The sequence below is a fragment of the Talpa europaea genome, assembly GCF_964194135.1.
Source record: "Talpa europaea genome assembly, chromosome: 1".
Taxonomy (NCBI): Eukaryota; Metazoa; Chordata; class Mammalia; order Eulipotyphla; family Talpidae; genus Talpa; species Talpa europaea.
The window spans coordinates 5,039,949-5,055,631 of record NC_140073.1 but is presented as its reverse complement, the minus strand read 5'-3'; the positions used below and the strand labels follow the sequence as shown (position 1 = coordinate 5,055,631).

General features: G+C 62.8%; 1 protein-coding gene across 3 annotated transcripts; it reads left to right on the top strand.

The window, feature by feature from the left end:
• Positions 1 to 169: 169 nt before the first annotated feature.
• On the top strand, positions 170 to 13,926 carry PLCB3 (phospholipase C beta 3; the record flags this gene model as incomplete). 3 transcript variants are annotated; one of them, XM_084243286.1, is made up of 31 exons in its annotated part: positions 170 to 268; positions 2,717 to 2,794; positions 3,053 to 3,121; positions 3,208 to 3,348; positions 3,588 to 3,667; positions 3,761 to 3,814; positions 3,890 to 3,965; positions 4,047 to 4,147; positions 4,666 to 4,832; positions 4,906 to 5,052; positions 5,860 to 6,100; positions 6,317 to 6,401; positions 6,478 to 6,664; positions 7,403 to 7,608; positions 8,296 to 8,392; positions 8,485 to 8,569; positions 9,105 to 9,229; positions 9,570 to 9,724; positions 9,798 to 9,959; positions 10,310 to 10,409; positions 10,500 to 10,604; positions 10,809 to 10,900; positions 11,939 to 12,092; positions 12,176 to 12,211; positions 12,294 to 12,458; positions 12,527 to 12,711; positions 12,801 to 12,877; positions 12,989 to 13,078; positions 13,167 to 13,224; positions 13,559 to 13,645; positions 13,723 to 13,926. In XM_084243286.1, the coding sequence occupies 31 exons, from the start codon at positions 170 to 172 to the stop codon at positions 13,924 to 13,926; spliced, it is 3,708 nt and encodes a 1,235-aa protein (XP_084099412.1). The 3 variants fall into 3 exon arrangements, with proteins under 3 accessions (XP_084099412.1, XP_084099413.1, XP_084099414.1); XM_084243287.1 differs by having other exon boundaries at positions 12,294 to 12,460; positions 12,562 to 12,711; XM_084243288.1 differs by having other exon boundaries at positions 12,294 to 12,465; positions 12,579 to 12,711.
• Positions 13,927 to 15,683: the final 1,757 nt, after the last annotated feature.

Below are 15,683 nucleotides of genomic sequence, written 5' to 3'. Positions count from 1 at the left end.
CCCCGCCCCGCCCCCGCCCGGCCCCCCCGACTCCCTGGGCTGTCGGGGACAGACTGGCGGGCGGGCGGGAGCTGACGCCGCGGGTCCGGAGCGGGGCGGCGCGGGAGCGCGCGGAGCAGCAGCGGCGCCGTCGGTCCCCGTCGGGGCCCCCGACCCGCCCGGCCCGGCCATGGCAGGCGCCAGGCCCGGCGTCCACGCTCTGCAGCTGGAGCCGCCCGCGGTGGGGGAGACCCTGCGGCGCGGGAGTAAGTTCATCAAATGGGACGAGGTAAGCGCGGGGCCCCCTGCTCCGCCCAGATCCCGGGACTCCCCCGCTCGGGCTCGGCCGGACGCCGGGGGCCTCTGCGCCGCAGCCTGGGCCGGCCGCGGCGGCCCCCGCCCCAGCCGGGCTCTGCGCCGGAACTCGAGTCCCCGTAACGAAGACTTCGCCCCTCACCCCAGCCCCAGCCCCGGGTAGTTCGGCTTTCGGTTCCTTGGCCCGGAGACTTTCCCCGCCGGGACGTCCAGGCCCCTCGTGCACGCGCCCTGCCCACCCCGTCCCGCCGGTCCCGTTCTGGCTCCCGGCCCTGGCCATGTCCAGGACCCCCGGCGGGCTCCGAACTCTCTGGCTTGAGGGCCGGGTCCCCCGGCTGGTTCACTGCGCCCCGGGTGGGACCCGGCCGTTCCCAGCGCCCGAGCTGGACAGGCTTCTCCATTCATCACGTTTTCACCCTTTTCTGCCCGGCACCCCTTAACCCTGCTTCTGGATCTCGCTGAGCTTCCTGCTCAGGTGGGAGCACCAGGTCACCCCCTAGTGGAGTCGTCGCCCCCCCCAAGTTCCTCCACCCATGGGGACTTTGCTCTACACTTCTTAGATTGGGACTTTGAACCCCAATAAATCCTGCCCCCCCTTACCTGCCCTGCTTGGTGCTTCCCAGATGCCCTGGCTCCCACCTGTGGCTCCCTGACCTGGCCTGTGCCCCCTCCTTTGCACCCGGGCCCCTGTCCCCAGGGCCGCCAAGCGCAGCCCGGTCCTCCCCGAGCCTTCCCGGGCGGGCCAGAGGCCTGGAAGACTCTGGGCTCCCTTCCGCCTGGGTGGGGCGGGTAGGCGTGGGGCTAGGGGAGGGGCTGGGGGCGTGGCCGCAGGCAGCAGGTGTGCCACTCGGGGTGCTTGGGCGCCCCAGAGGTCAGGGCAGACCCCTCCCCCCCGCTGGCCTGAAGGGAAAAGTTTCTCCTTTTCCTATCAGTGTGATAAGCCCAAATAAGGAAGTGGGAGCCGGGAGAGGGCCCTGGGGGTGGGGTGGGGGATCCTGACTGGGACTTGGGACTGGAAGCTGGAGCCTGGGGCTGCCTTTGAAGGCGGGACCCCTGGGGAGGGGCTGTGGGATGTCCCAGGAACAGAACACTGCAGAACTCCCAGCTCCTCACATTGTTGGGGGACCTGAACCCCGGGGGTGGGGCTGGAAGCTCCAGAGAGGGGCTTCCTGTGGGTGTCAGTGCAGTAAGGCGGGAGGGACCAGCGTCAAATTCTGGAGCCTCCTTGTAGCCTTCAACCCCTCCTAGGTCAACCTCCCCCGTCTTTTGTAAGCAAAGCCTGAGATGGGTGGGGCTGGTGCAGGCCTCATCCCCCCAAGGGGAAACTGAGTCTGGCTGGAGCACTCTGGGCTCTCCCCGCGGGTCCCACAGTGGGGCTGGAGTTGAGAACCAAAGCTGGGCGCCTGGCAGGGGTCCGGGGCCTCAGTCTCCTGCCTGCAACGTGGGAAGGGCAAAGGCGCACACACTGTGGGGTCCTTGGGGGTCTGTGGGAGCCCCTGGATGGTGAGCGCTTAGCTCTGGCAGGCCTGGCGGTGTGAGGGGGTGAGGGGAGCCACTGTGCTCTGAAGCCACTGTCCACCATACAGTGAGCTGCATTTTGGGGTGACAGTGAGGTGAGGCGGTTTCCTCTATTGGGAGTCAGGCCCCGATGAGTCTAGGCCGCTGGTCCTGAGTGGCATGGGGTGGCCCTGGGAGTGTGCCAGGGGCTGGGCCCTCCTGAGAAAATGGGCCAGCACACCCTCCCCTGCCCCGGGCTGACTGAAGGACGACAGGGTTCACTGTCCCGTCCCCGCAGACAGGGTGAATCCACTTCTGGGGGGATGCAGTCTGTGCCCTCTAAGGTGTGGTGAGCGATGAGGCTGTGGGGGTCCAGTGGGGTGCAGTGTGGGGGGTAGTAGCCTTTGAGACATGTGAAGGGTGACCAGTGTCCATGGAACCCTGAAGAGCACAGAAGGGCTGTGGGGGAGGGGTGGTGTCAGACTCTGAACCCTCTGCTTTTGTCCCACAAATGTTCCCCGGAGGCTGCTGGGAGCTCTCAGGCCTTCAGGAGAAACCAAGTGCTTGGGGAGCATGGGGGCCTTCCAAGGCCTCATGATAGAGAAAAAGAAGGAAAGGATATGTTAACACAGGACCCAAGAAGCAAAGACTGGAGGGAAAGGGCTGACTTAGTGGTCCATGTGCCGTCTGCAGGCAAGAGGTGAGGCTGGGGGAGGGGTGTCAACACCAGAACACCGTGACCCCAGATGTCACACCCAGGACCTCAGCTTTGTCCTGAGGATTATAGGGAGCCGCCAGGGGCCTGTGGGCTGGTGAGGCTTCATCTTCACTTACTGTCAGAAATTGGTGTGCATGGTCCGAGGGCCTCCCGGGACCAAGCCTGGGCAGCAGCTCTCACTTCCTGACCCTGCTGGTGCGTTCCCAGGAGACCTCCAGTCGGAACCTGGTGACCCTGCGCGTGGACGCCAATGGCTTCTTCCTGTTCTGGACGGGACCCAACATGGTGAGGGCAGGCGCTGGAGCAGCTGGCTCAGCTTTAGGGCACCCGCCGTACCCCTGAACCCCCTCCCTTGCCATGTGGGTGGGGCCAGCTGCTGACTGACCTCTCCCACAGCTCCTAGACCGGAAGTGCTGGGGTGGGGGGCTGAGGCTGGAGCTATATAGCAGGGGGTGGCCACTCTCTGGCCTGGGAGGGAGTTTGGGGGCTCTCAGATTTTGCCCTGTAGCTTCTCAGACTCACTCTGGTGTGTGTTTTCCTCAGGAGGTGGACACGCTGGACATCAGCTCCATCAGGGACACACGGATTGGCCGTTACGCCCGCATGCCCAAGGTGAGTGATGGGCCCAGGCTGAGAACCCAGGGGAGGTCACGGGGGACAGGGACGTCGCTTCTCACTCTAGGTTCTCACTGGATTAGGATCCCAAGCTCCGGGAGGTGCTGGGCTTTGGTGGCCCTGAGGCCCGACTGGAGGAGAGGCTGATGACGGTGGTGGCTGGGCCAGACCCGGTTAACACAGCATTCTTGAACTTCATGGCCGTGCAGGACGACACAGCTAAGGTGGGCTGTGGCTCCGGGGCCAGCCAGCTGGCGGGGAGGGTGGGATGTGTGGCTCAGTTGATACGTCAGCCGTAGTGCCTGATAGTCACGTACCAGGCTGTCCTTGCCTCTTGTTTCTGACATCCTGTGACGAAGCGTTTTTGAGCACTTGCTGTACCGTCACAGTTCTGGGTGTGGGCTGTGGCTTGACCAGCCCCCTTGTCCCCTGCTCATGCCCTCCCTGCGTCCTGACCCCTCAGGTCTGGTCCGAGGAGCTGTTCAAACTGGCAATGAACATCCTGGCCCAGAACGCCTCCCGGAACACCTTTCTGCGCAAAGCGTGAGCTGTGGGCCTGTTGGCAGGGGTCAGGGGGAGGGGGCGTTGGGGTTCAAGTGGGCCTTGCAGGTGTGACCGTCACACCTACCTCCCCAGATACACGAAGCTGAAGCTGCAGGTGAACCAGGATGGACGCATCCCTGTCAAGAAGTGAGCACCCTTCCCCTCTGCCCTGGCCTTGGTGACCTGTGCCCCCACTCACCCTGACCCCTCCCGCCTCTTCAGCATCCTGAAGATGTTTTCAGCAGACAAGAAGCGAGTAGAGACAGCACTGGAATCCTGCGGCCTCAATTTCAACCGGGTGAGTGGGCTGGGGGCAGAGTGGGGTGCTATGAGGAGATTTCTCTCCCTGGGTTTTCACCCCTTTTTCCTTTGTCATCAGAGTGAGTCCATTCGGCCTGATGGATTTACCTTGGAAATCTTTGAACGGTTTTTGAACAAGTTGTGTCTCCGGCCGGACATTGACAAGATCCTGCTAGAGATGTGAGCAGGGGAGGCTTCCACCCTAACCCCTGCACCCCCAGGGAAGCGTGCCTCTGCTCTGGTGCCTTCCAATGGGAGGAAGCGGAGCTACTGGGGGGTCCTGGCATGCCAGGGCTGTGCCCAAGCCCAGAGCCATGTTGCACAGAGTGCTGTGCTAACCCCTTGCAGGAGGGGTTGCTTTCTCCAGCCCTTTTGGGGCATGGGAACCGAGGGGCTCTGAGATGTTATGGATTTGGCTTGAGCTCAGTCAGCAAGTGAGGGCTGGAGCTGAATTTGGGTCCAGGATCTGGAAGCAGTGTGGCAAGCCAAGCATGCGGGACCCTTGCGAGCCAGTGCCAGTGCTGAGTGGTTAGGAGAGCCCGGGGAAACTGAGGCCCAGAGAGCGCAATGACTTGCCCAGTCCCAAGCAATGGCTGCTGGAGCCAGGCACAAGCTTTCTGCCTTCGTCTCCCAGGGTGGGGGCTTGGAGTGATGGCCCAGGAGGCTCCAGCCTGACCCAGCTTCTCACCCACCTTCAGAGGGGCCAAGGGCAAGCCGTACCTGACGCTGGAGCAGCTCATGGACTTCATCAACCAGAAACAAAGGGACCCGAGGCTCAACGAAGTGCTCTACCCGCCCCTGCGGCCCTCCCAGGCCCGGCAGCTCATCGAGAAGTACGAACCCAACAAGCAGTTCCTGGAGCGGGGTGAGTGGGGTACAGTAGGGGGAAGGGGGTACAGCAGCGGGGGAGGCCCCTACTGACCCCACCCCGCCCCCAGATCAGATGTCCATGGAGGGCTTCAGCCGCTACCTGGGGGGCGAGGAGAATGGCATCCTGCCCCTGGAGACCCTGGACCTGAGTGCGGACATGACCCAGCCGCTGAGCTCCTACTTCATCAACTCCTCCCACAACACCTATCTCACGGGTGAGCCGGCGGCACCGGAGCGGGGATGGCCCCGTGACCTCTGGCCTTGCACTGACTCCCTCCTTTAGGGTTGGCTGGTGCTGGGGGTGCAGGCAGGGAACAGACCACTCCCCGGGGCCTGGTTCTTCTCAGCATGGATCTTGGTGCTCTCAGGAGGCAGCATGGAGTCTGAAGGCGGGGGTGGGGGGGTGCTGGAGAGGTGGCAGGGCTAGGCGCCCCCAGGCACAGGGGCCCTCACTAGACACCTCATGGGCGAGAAGGGCTTTTTGGGGAGCTGTTGAGCAGGGGGTGGTGTCGTGACTTGGTATGTCTTTGGAAGGATGACGCTAGGTGCTCTGCGGAGATTGGCTGGGAAGCTGTTTGAGGCCTTCGGTCCCCAGGCGGAGGAGAGGGAGGCTGTTTCAAGGCAGCGGTGGCTGTGGGGGAAGGGCAGCGAGGGGCCGTGGGGTGTTGGGGATGACTGCCCCGATTCAGTCTGGTGGGCAGGGTGTGATGGGCCTTTATCAGTCAGTAGGAGGGTGCGTCCTGGGGGCCAAGCTGTCTGCTGACATTGTGGACCCCGGCTCTGCCGGCTTGAGTGGGCACCAGGGGCTGGGTGGCAAGAAGTGGGCTCTACTCTGGGGACACTGGGAAGAGATGGTGCTGGTTCCAGTAAGTTCAGGAGTCACCAGGGGCCGGCCGGATGGAACCGGGCCGCCCTGCCGCCAGGCCTGTCCCCAGCATGGCCTGATTTGCCGCAGGCCTCGGGAGGGGGGGCGGGGTGGAACCAGGCTGGCCGGGCGGCCAGTGACAGAGCCTCCCCCGCAGCCGGGCAGCTGACGGGGACCTCGTCGGTGGAGATGTACCGGCAGGCGCTGCTGTGGGGCTGCCGCTGCGTGGAGCTGGATGTGTGGAAAGGGCGTCCGCCTGAGGAGGAGCCCTTCATCACCCACGGCTTCACCATGACCACCGAGGTGCCGCTGCGTGACGTGCTGGAGGCCATCGCGGAGACTGCCTTCAAAACGTCGCCCTACCCTGTCATCCTCTCCTTTGAGAACCACGTGGACTCGTGAGTGGGCCCTGATCTGGGCCGACCCCACATCTGGGCCCCCAGGAATCTCCAGTACATGGGGGGACCCTGGCCCCCCGGAGATGGTCCTCCCGTGTCGGACTGCTCCTGTGACCTCTGACCCCGGACCTTCCACTGTCCCAGCGGGCCTCTGACCTGCCCTGCGGACCTCAGCTCTACCCCAGGAATCTCTGACCTCTGACCTCGGCCCCACAGGGCCAAGCAGCAGGCCAAGATGGCGGAGTACTGCCGCACCATCTTTGGGGACGCGTTGCTCATTGACCCCCTGGACAAGTACCCGGTATGCGGGTTCAGAGTCGGGGCGGGTGTGGGGGCGAGGGCACCGCAGTGGGCTCTAACTTGTGCATGTCTGCCAGCTGGCCCCCGGCGTCCCCCTGCCCAGCCCCCAGGACCTGATGGGCCGAATCCTGGTGAAGAACAAGAAGCGGCACCGGCCCAGCTCCAGCGTCCCTGACAGCTCCGTGCGCAAGAGGCCTCTAGAGCAGAGCAACTCCGCCCTGAGCGAGAGCTCCGCGGCCACCGAGCCCTCCTCCCCCCAGCTGGGTAGGGCAGACCTGGCCCCCCCCCCCGTCCGAGCCCAGGCCCCTGGGAAGCTCCTGGGCCAGACCCCACCTCCCTCCTCGCTGAGCCCCTCACCGCCTCTTAGCATAGGGGACCCCTGACCCAGGCACTCACCTCTCTGAATTAAACCCCTGTTGGATGTGGTTAACCCCTGACCTCTCAACCTCGACCTTCCACCTTACAGACCAAGTACTCAACCAAGTACAATCTGAATTCTGAATGAGGACCTCAGCGAGCCACGTCCTCACACTTTCACCTCTCAGACTTGTGACCCCTGCCCTGTGGCCCCCGCTGAGTCTGCCCACCGACTGGTCATAGTTTCAGCTAACCTTGACCTCTCACTTCATTGCGGCCCCTCTACCACCTGACCCCCACTTGCACACCTCACTGGGTGTGGCTCTGACTCACCCCTGACCTGCAGCTACGCCAAGTCATCCTTAACCCCCACTGTCAAGACGGGTGGACCGTGATTCTTGCCTCTTCCACTACTGAACTACCTGGCTACCTCCCTGATGGGCATAACTCTGGGCCCTGAACTTTGACCTGAAGCCCCTCTGCACTACCACTGGGTTTAATACCACCCAGCCATTGGCCTCTGCTCTCTCCCTCAGCCACACTGCCCTAGGAATCCTCCCCAAAGTCACCACACACACTGGGGCAGCCCCTCTTCCTGAGGTCCATGTGCCCTGATCCCCAACCCTGTGGCCCTGTTTTCTGCAGGGTCTCCCAGCTCTGACAGCTGCGCAGGCCTGAGCAACGGGGAGGAGGTGGGCCTTGAGAAGCCCAGCCTGGAGCTTCAGAAGTCTCTGGGGGAAGAAGGGCTGCTGCAGGGCCCTGATGTTCTTGGACCTGCTGACCGTGAGGATGAGGAAGAAGATGAGGAAGAGGAGGAACAGTCAGACCCTAAAAAGCCAACCACGGATGAGGTCAGGCCTGCAGGCAGGAACTGGGGGGGCCAGCATGCATTCCTTTCCCCAGCATTTGCTGAACACCTGCATGCCAGGCACACACTGGGGGTGGGGTCTGACAACAGTCAGATGTTATCTCTGTCTACCTGCTGTTCAGAGGGTGTGTCTTAGCCGGAAGGGGGTAACTTAGACAAACAGGGATTATGTTCATGACGGAGGTGAGGAAGGCGAGAGGGTTCAGATCTGGGAGGAGGGTGGGAGGGCTGACCTGGATGGCGAGTTGGTGGGGCAGACCTGAGACAGTGGAATCGCATGTGCAAAGGCCCCGTGGGAGCGGCATCACAGGTGTTGAGATCAAGGCTCTTGTGAGCCACCCAGAGGAGAGGGCAAGGTGGGTCTTGCAACATGACTGGAGACGGGGGTGAAGATTGAGCTCATCTGCACATGAGCAAATGGACTCTGGGGCTGGGGGAGGAGTTCCAGCTCCCATGAGTCAGGCAGGCAGACAGGAGAGTGGGACCCAGGGCGTATGGCTGAGGCCCCCAGAGAGATGCAGATGGGCACAGCCCAATAGGCTGTGCAGGGGCTGGGCCCTCCCTGACAGCACACGGGTAGTGTGGCTGCAGGCGGGGGAGCGGCAGAGGTTGCGGGGACAGCTCTTGTCCATGGAGCAAGCACCACTGACCCGGCATTTGGGGGCCACAGGGCACTGCCAGCAGCGAGGTCAACGCCACAGAGGAAATGTCGACACTCGTCAACTACATTGAGCCAGTCAAGTTCAAGTCCTTTGAGGCTGCTCGAAGTGAGTTGGGTCCCAGATAGTAAGGGTGGGAGCCAACTCAGCCCTGCCAGGCCTGACCCCCTCCTGTCCCCTGCCCCCCCCCCCGCCCCCAGAGAGGAACAAGTGCTTCGAGATGTCATCCTTCGTGGAGACCAAGGCCATGGAGCAACTGACTAAGAGCCCCATGGAGTTTGTGGAGTATCCTTCCGTGTTGTGGGGCCCGTGGGTCAGAGTGGGGGTGCTTGCAGGCCAGCTCAGATGTTCTTTTTTTTTTTTAAGATTATTTATTTATACAAGCACTGGGTACAGTCAGAAGCGCGGGAGGGTAAGAGGATTCACCAGAGCCAGAGCGGGGAGCAGAGCAGGCAGACTGAGGGCAGCAGCGGGCGGCAGGAGAGGTCTGCGCACCATGTGGGACCCTCGCCTGGCGGCTGGGGAATGAACCAGTGCTGCAGAGGCTGCGGGCAGCTTCGCAACCCAGCGCTCAACCGCTGTGCCACCGGGGAGGCCCCAGCTCAGATGTTCTGACTCCCACTTAGGCCATCTGCTCAGGGTCCGGGCTCTCCAGCACCCTGGGATGTGCGTGGGCCTGGGAGACCTCACAGGGCCTGGGCTGAGAAGCGGGATTCCAGAGGGGGCCCTTGAGCAAAGGTGGGGAGGTGGAATCCGGGGTGCCAGAGCAAGTCCAGGGCGCTGGCCCAGGCACCATGTGGGCCCTGACTGTCAACCTCAGATACAACAAGCAGCAGCTCAGCCGCATCTACCCCAAGGGCACCCGCGTGGACTCATCCAACTACATGCCCCAGCTCTTCTGGAACGTGGGCTGTCAGCTCGTTGCGCTCAACTTCCAGACCTTGGGTGCGCCCTGACCCAACTCCACCCTTGACCCCCGGCGCCCACGCTCACTGACTTCTGACCGATGACCCTGCTGGTCCTGCCGGAATGACCTCCGACTTTCTAACCTCAGTTCCCCAAACCAAACCAAGACCTGGGCTAACGACCCCACCTGTGACCTTGGCTGAGCCCGGGCCCTCCTCGTCCCGCCTTTCCTCACCCTGGGCCCCACCCCTGGACCCAGACTCCATCTGCCCCCCGCCCCCGGCCCGTGATCCCTAGTGCCCCTCTGCCTGGCGCTGCCCTGCCTGAGCCCCGACCCACTGGACGTGCTGACCTTGTGTGCCCTGCCGTGTCGCCCTAGACGTGCCCATGCAGCTCAATGCGGGCGTGTTTGAGTACAATGGACGCAGCGGCTACCTGCTCAAGCCGGAGTTCATGCGGCGGCCCGACAAGTCCTTCGACCCCTTCACCGAGGTCATCGTGGACGGCATCGTGGCCAACGCCTTGCGGGTCAAGGTGGGGCCGGGGAGGGCTCGGGCAGGGGCCCCAGAGCGGGGCTCGGCGCCGCCTCACCCTCCCGGCCCCCCAGGTGATCTCGGGGCAGTTCCTGTCCGACAGGAAGGTGGGCATCTACGTGGAGGTGGACATGTTCGGCCTCCCGGTCGACACCCGGCGCCGGTACCGCACTCGGACCTCCCAGGGCAACTCCTTCAACCCTGTGTGGGATGAGGAGCCCTTCGACTTCCCCAAGGTGAGCCCGGCGCCCGCCCCGCCCTGGCTCTCCCGGGTGAGCAGGGAGCAGGCCCACGGGTGACAGCCGGGGGCTAAAAGGCGGGGGTGCTGAGGGTCGTCCAGGCTGGGCCTGTCACCCCAGGCCCAGCCCAGGTCCTGCATGTCCCATGGTCGGGCTCGGGCTCCCTGTGGGTGAGCGAGGACGGGAGGACCAGCCGCAGGCTGCGGGCTCGGCGACTGGTCACCCGTCGGGTCAGCTTGTGTGGGCGTCGGTGCTGTGTGCTGGCCTGACGGCTGGGTCGGCTGTGCCATGGCGGCCATACCCGTCAGGGTCTACCCAGGGCTCAGCTCCATCTGTGCCCCTCTCAGGTGGTGCTGCCCACACTGGCCTCACTGCGCATCGCAGCCTTTGAGGAGGGGGGCAAGTTCGTGGGGCACCGAATCCTGCCCGTCTCTGCCATCCGCTCAGGTGAGGCCATGTGGCCCTGGGCAGATTGGGGGCAGCCGTGGGGGGCTGGAGCCTCCTGATCACCTTGTCCCCCCCGCCCCCGCCTCCCAGGGTACCACTACATCTGCCTGCGGAACGAGGCCAACCAGCCGCTGTGCCTGCCGGCCCTGCTCATCTATACCGAGGCATCCGACTACATCCCCGATGACCACCAGGGTGAGCTGGGTGGCAGGAGGACCCTGCCTGGAGGCTGAGGGGCAAGGGTTTCTCGGGGGCTGGGCACTGCTACCTGGGTGACCCCAATTCAGAGTGGCACATAGACCTGCGGTGGGTTCTGTGGTCCCTCTGCGACTCCAGAGCTGGGGGGCGGGTGTAGCCCCAGTGTGCCGTCTCCAAGACCCTTGTCCCTGCCCCTGCCAGACTACGCTGAGGCCCTGATCAACCCCATCAAGCACGTCAGCCTGATGGACCAGAGGGCCAATCAGCTGGCCGCCCTTATTGGGGAGAATGAGGTAAGCTGGGATGGGGCAGGCTGCGGGGGTGCCCGCAGTCACACCCCTGCCCACTGGCGGTTGCCTCCTTTCCTGAGTGGACTGCCCAGGGCGTCACTGCAAAGTCCAGCCCTTCCTTCTTTTGGGGAAGCTTATTCTAACCCTTTCTTCTCTCACCCAAACCCAAAATAAAACCAAGTGAACGCTGAACGCCAACTCTGCCAGGCTGGCATGGGTGAGCGCTTTTCACCTCCTTGCTTCATGTAACCCTTCTAGCTCCTGCGTCTGCCCTGGTGCAGAGATGGAGACGCAGAGCCGCTGGCCTGGGCCCCCAGCCCTGGGCTCTGCCTCCAGCACCGGCCCGGTGGCCTTGGTGTCTCTCCACCTCTGCCCGTGAGAGGTTTTCAGGCCTGAGCTGGAGTTCCTCCAGCTGCAGGCAGGATCAAAGCGGGGTGTGGGCTTTTGAGGCTTTCCCTGGGCAGCCAGAAGCCACAGAAGCTTTTAAAATGTGGTCCTGGGAGCCAGGAGATGGGCGGTGGCTTCTGTGGGGAGGGGTCAGGAGCAGAGGCTCCCCTGCCCATCGAGACCCGTTCCCGAGGGGCCTGCGGCAGGCAGTGATGAGACGCAGCTCTGGGCTGCTAGTGGGAGAGGCCGGTGCCCACTCTGCGGTCACTTCCTTTGTGATTTAATCAGGAGCTAAGCAACAAGGAAGACGAGCAGCTGTGGGCAAGGGTGGAGGGGGAACTTGGACAGGGGAGGAAACTTGGGGCTGAGCCAGGCCTTCTGAGAACAATCTGGAAGTTCATGAGCATAGGCAGTGAGTTCTGGCGTCCTAGCGATGTGATCGCACCTTATCATCTCCACACCCGGTGTGGAAGCGGGTTAGAAATGCCTGTTTTATTCCTGTCATTCTGCACAAACTACCCCGGCAGCCCCTCATTGCACATGAGGAACCTAGAGCCCGACCGGCGGGGGATGCTGACAGGGAGCATCGGGAAGGACAGAAGGGCCTAGAGACAACAGCATTTCTGGAAAGAGCATTCTGCTTCCGCCCCACAGGATCAGGCTGGCCCGGAGACCTGCCAGGCGACCGAGTCTCAACAGCTGGGGTCCCAGCTATGCCCCAATCCTGTGCCCAGCACGCCGGATGCCTCTCCCCGCCGGCCCCCGTGCACTGTCACCTCCCCCACCAGTCCCTCCCTGAGCAGCCCAGGTAAGGGCTGCGTGGGCTTGGGGTGAGCCGAGGGGCAGTGCTGCTTCTCTCCTCGGTTTTCTCATCCCTGCCTCTGCTTCCAGGGCAGCGGGACGACCTCATTGCCAGCATCCTCTCAGGTAGGGGCCGGGCCTGTAAGGCGGTGTGGGGCGTGTTTCCGTGGGGCGGCTGGCCCAGCCACACTCTTGCTCTTGCTCGCAGAGGTGGGCCCCGCCTCACTCGAGGAGCACCGCGGCCACAAGTCTCTGTTGAAGCTCCAGAGCCGGCAGGAGCGAGACCTACGGGAACTGCTCAAGAAGCACCAGCGCAAGGCTGCGGCCCTCACTCGCCGGCTGCTCGACATCCTGGCCCAGGCGCGGGCCCGGAGTGTCCAGTGAGTGTGTGCATGGGTGGGGCTCACAGGCCTCTCTGACCCCGACCCCGCCGCCTCCCAGCCCACGTCCGCGTGACCCACCCGGGCATCACCGAGAGGGGTTCTCCCCACAGAGGTAAAGAGAACGAGGAGGACGTGGGGAAGCGGTTTCTAGAGTTCCAGAAGAAACAGGTACAGACTCTGCTGGAGCTGAGGGAGGCCCAGGCAGTCACAGAGGCTGAGCGGAGGCTAGAGCACCTGAAACAGGTGAGAGGCAGGTGGCGGTGAGGGAGCACGTGCTTTCTGGACAGACCTGTCATCCACCTGTGTCACCTGTTGGCCACCTGTGTCCACAGGCTCAGCAGCGGATCAGGGAGATTGTCCACGATGCACATGCCACTCAATTAAAGAAGCTGAAGGAAACGAGCGAGAGGTGAAGGCACGGGGTCTTGTGTGCCAGAGGCGGGCGCTCCCTGGTGCCTGAAAGAGGGCAGAGCCTCCAGTCCCGCCACTGACTTATCACTCCCCCGCCCTGGCCCTCCAGGGAGAAGAAGGAGCTACAGAAGATCCTGGACAGGAAGCGCCACAACAGTATCTCGGAGGCTAAGACGAGGGAGAAACATAAGAAGGAGGTGTAAGCCATGGGGGCTGGGGATCTCAGGGTGTGAGGCCAGCAAGCTGGGTGCGTGGGCACTGACCCTTCTGGCCTTGCTCCTGTGCAGGGAACTGACCGAGATTAATCGCCGGCACATCACCGAGTCAGTCAACTCCATCCGTCGGGTAAGTGAGGCCCAGGTCCCTCAGGGCCCCCCTCCCCGCCTTCAGTTTTCAAAACCCGTCTCCTCCGCACATGGCCTGGTGCTGCGGTGACCTAGAGGGGCTCCGCGAACCTTCCCCTGTAGGCATCACCTCACCTTTGCCCACACCATCTCCAAAGCCAAGTGTCACAACAGTGCCACGGCCCTGGAGGAGGCTTTGGGCCTGGGGCCTTTGTTGTAAGGTCACCTCACATGACCTAGTGACACCACCTGAGGGGCCTATGCTGTCTGACTTCGGAGCCCCGGGGGCCGGGGCTGCCCTTAGAGACCCCTGGCTGAGCCCCTGCCCCCTGCAGCTGGAGGAGGCCCAGAAGCAGCGGCACGAACGCCTCCTGGCCGGGCAGCAGCAGGTCCTTCAGCAGCTGGCGGAAGAGGAGCCCAAGGTAGGCCGCGGAGGTGTGGGGCGGGGCAGGCACAGTGCCGGGCGCCGGCCTGGCCTGTGACACTTGTCCTTGTGCAGCTGCGGGCCCAGCTGGTCCGGGAGTGTGAGGAGCAGCGGGCGAGGCTGCCCCAGGAGATCCGCCGGAGCCTGCTAGGCGAGACGCCAGAGGGGCTGGGGGACGGGCCTCTAGTGGCCTGTGCCAGCAACGGTCACGCACCCGGGAGCAGCGGGCACCTGTCCGGCGCCGACTCGGAGAGCCAGGAGGAGAATACGAAGCTCTGAACTGGCTGAGCAAGAGGTGGCCGCAGGGCCAGGGCAAACACTGGGAGGAGGGCAGAGGCTAAAACACTCATTTTTTTAACTTGTTTAACACTAATCTTTTTTAACTTTTTTTAAAAATCTTTTTATCTTTAGAAATTTTATTTTTTTAAACTGAGGGCCGCAGGGAGGGCGAGCGGCTAGAACACTACTTTTTTAAACTCGTTTAACACCAATCTTTTTATTTCACACTAATTTGTTTTTAAAAAAAACCTTTTTATCTTTAGAAATTTTATTTTTTTAAACTGATACAAGCCCTGCGCACTGCAGTGCCCGGCAGGCCCCAGTCCTTCCCGCCTGCCGTCCTAGAGAGGGGGCTGGGTCACCGGGCCTGGTGGGGGGGCTCACCCCCCCTGCCCCCCCCCCTACACCCACCACCCTGAGTGGGAGTCTTCTCCCTCGCTTCCCCGGGGAGCACACGAGTGGAAACTTCAAGCTCTGGGAAGGAGTCACAGTCTTATTCTTTGGGGAGTTTTCCCGTGAATAAAAAAATTGCAGGGACCCTGTGTGCAGTGTGGTTTGGGTGGGGCAGTGCCGGAGTGGACTCTGCTCCTAGCTAGCTCTGCCACTTCTTGGGACTCGGTTTCCTCAACTATAAAATGGGTTTGTGGGGATGAGGTCAGGCCCCCAGTGAAGGGCTGCTGGGTTTGAATCTTGAGACCTTGTCCGAGGTCTGCAGATAAGAAAGAGGCTGATTTTCTCACTGTGCGGTCAGAGGACACTCTGGCCTCCCCCAGGCTTTCCTGCCTCAGCCCTTCAGCTGTGGCTCTTGTTACTCCCCCCCCACCCCGCCCCTTACTTTTCTCCCTGCAGGACTCGACCTCCCTTCATGGAGGCACAGGCCTCTGCTGCCTGCCCCTCACCCCCTCCTGTCTGACATGACCCAAGTACCAGCATCTTCCCTGAGGTTCCCTGGGCCATCATGGGCAGTGGACTGTGATCAGGGATGGGGTACCCAGAGGTGGAACTGGGCACCTCACAACCTGCCCACATCTGGGAATCCAGGCGCTCAGGGACAGGTGGGAGGGAGGAGGGCTGGGGGTGACCCAAGGGGAGGTTGCTGACACAGGGGCTGGGAGAAACAGCACCCCCCTCATCCCTGTGAGGGAGATGTTATTCCTGTTTTACAGGTGAGGAAACTGAGGCCCAGAACGGAAGTCACGAGTGCCAGGCCAACAGCTAAGTCAAGACGCCTTGACCAGGAGGCAGGGTGGGCCTGGACCCTCTATGGTGGACTGTCTCCAGCCAGCTTGGAGGACCTACTCCAGGCCTCCACCTCCCGCCGCAGGCCATCGAGGAGTGGCAGACCCGCAGCGAGGGTGCGGCCAGGCTCTGCAGCTGGGTCAGGCTGGCACTTCTTCAAGGCCTCTCCCAGCTTCCTGGCGCTTCCAGGGCTGACCGCCTCCCTCCTCCAGAGGAAGGCAGCCTCTTATCTGGGCTTATCTCCTGCCAATTGAGTTTTCTTTCTTTGTTTTTGCTTCAGTCTCAGGCAAACACATGGGGTGGGGTAGCCCGAGAGACCTGGCTTGCAGAATGGGGCCTTCCCCAGGCTGGGGATCTTTGCCCAGGCTTTCCCTGCTTCTGTCTGCAGGCCTTTTCAGCCCCAAGTCTGCCCACCTCCCTGGGCGAACTCCTCAGCAGCCAGCCTGTGTCTTCCCGACTCCATTTCAAAAAACACTACTTGTCCGCCTCCAGGGTCCTCAAAAGCCAGGCTAAACACT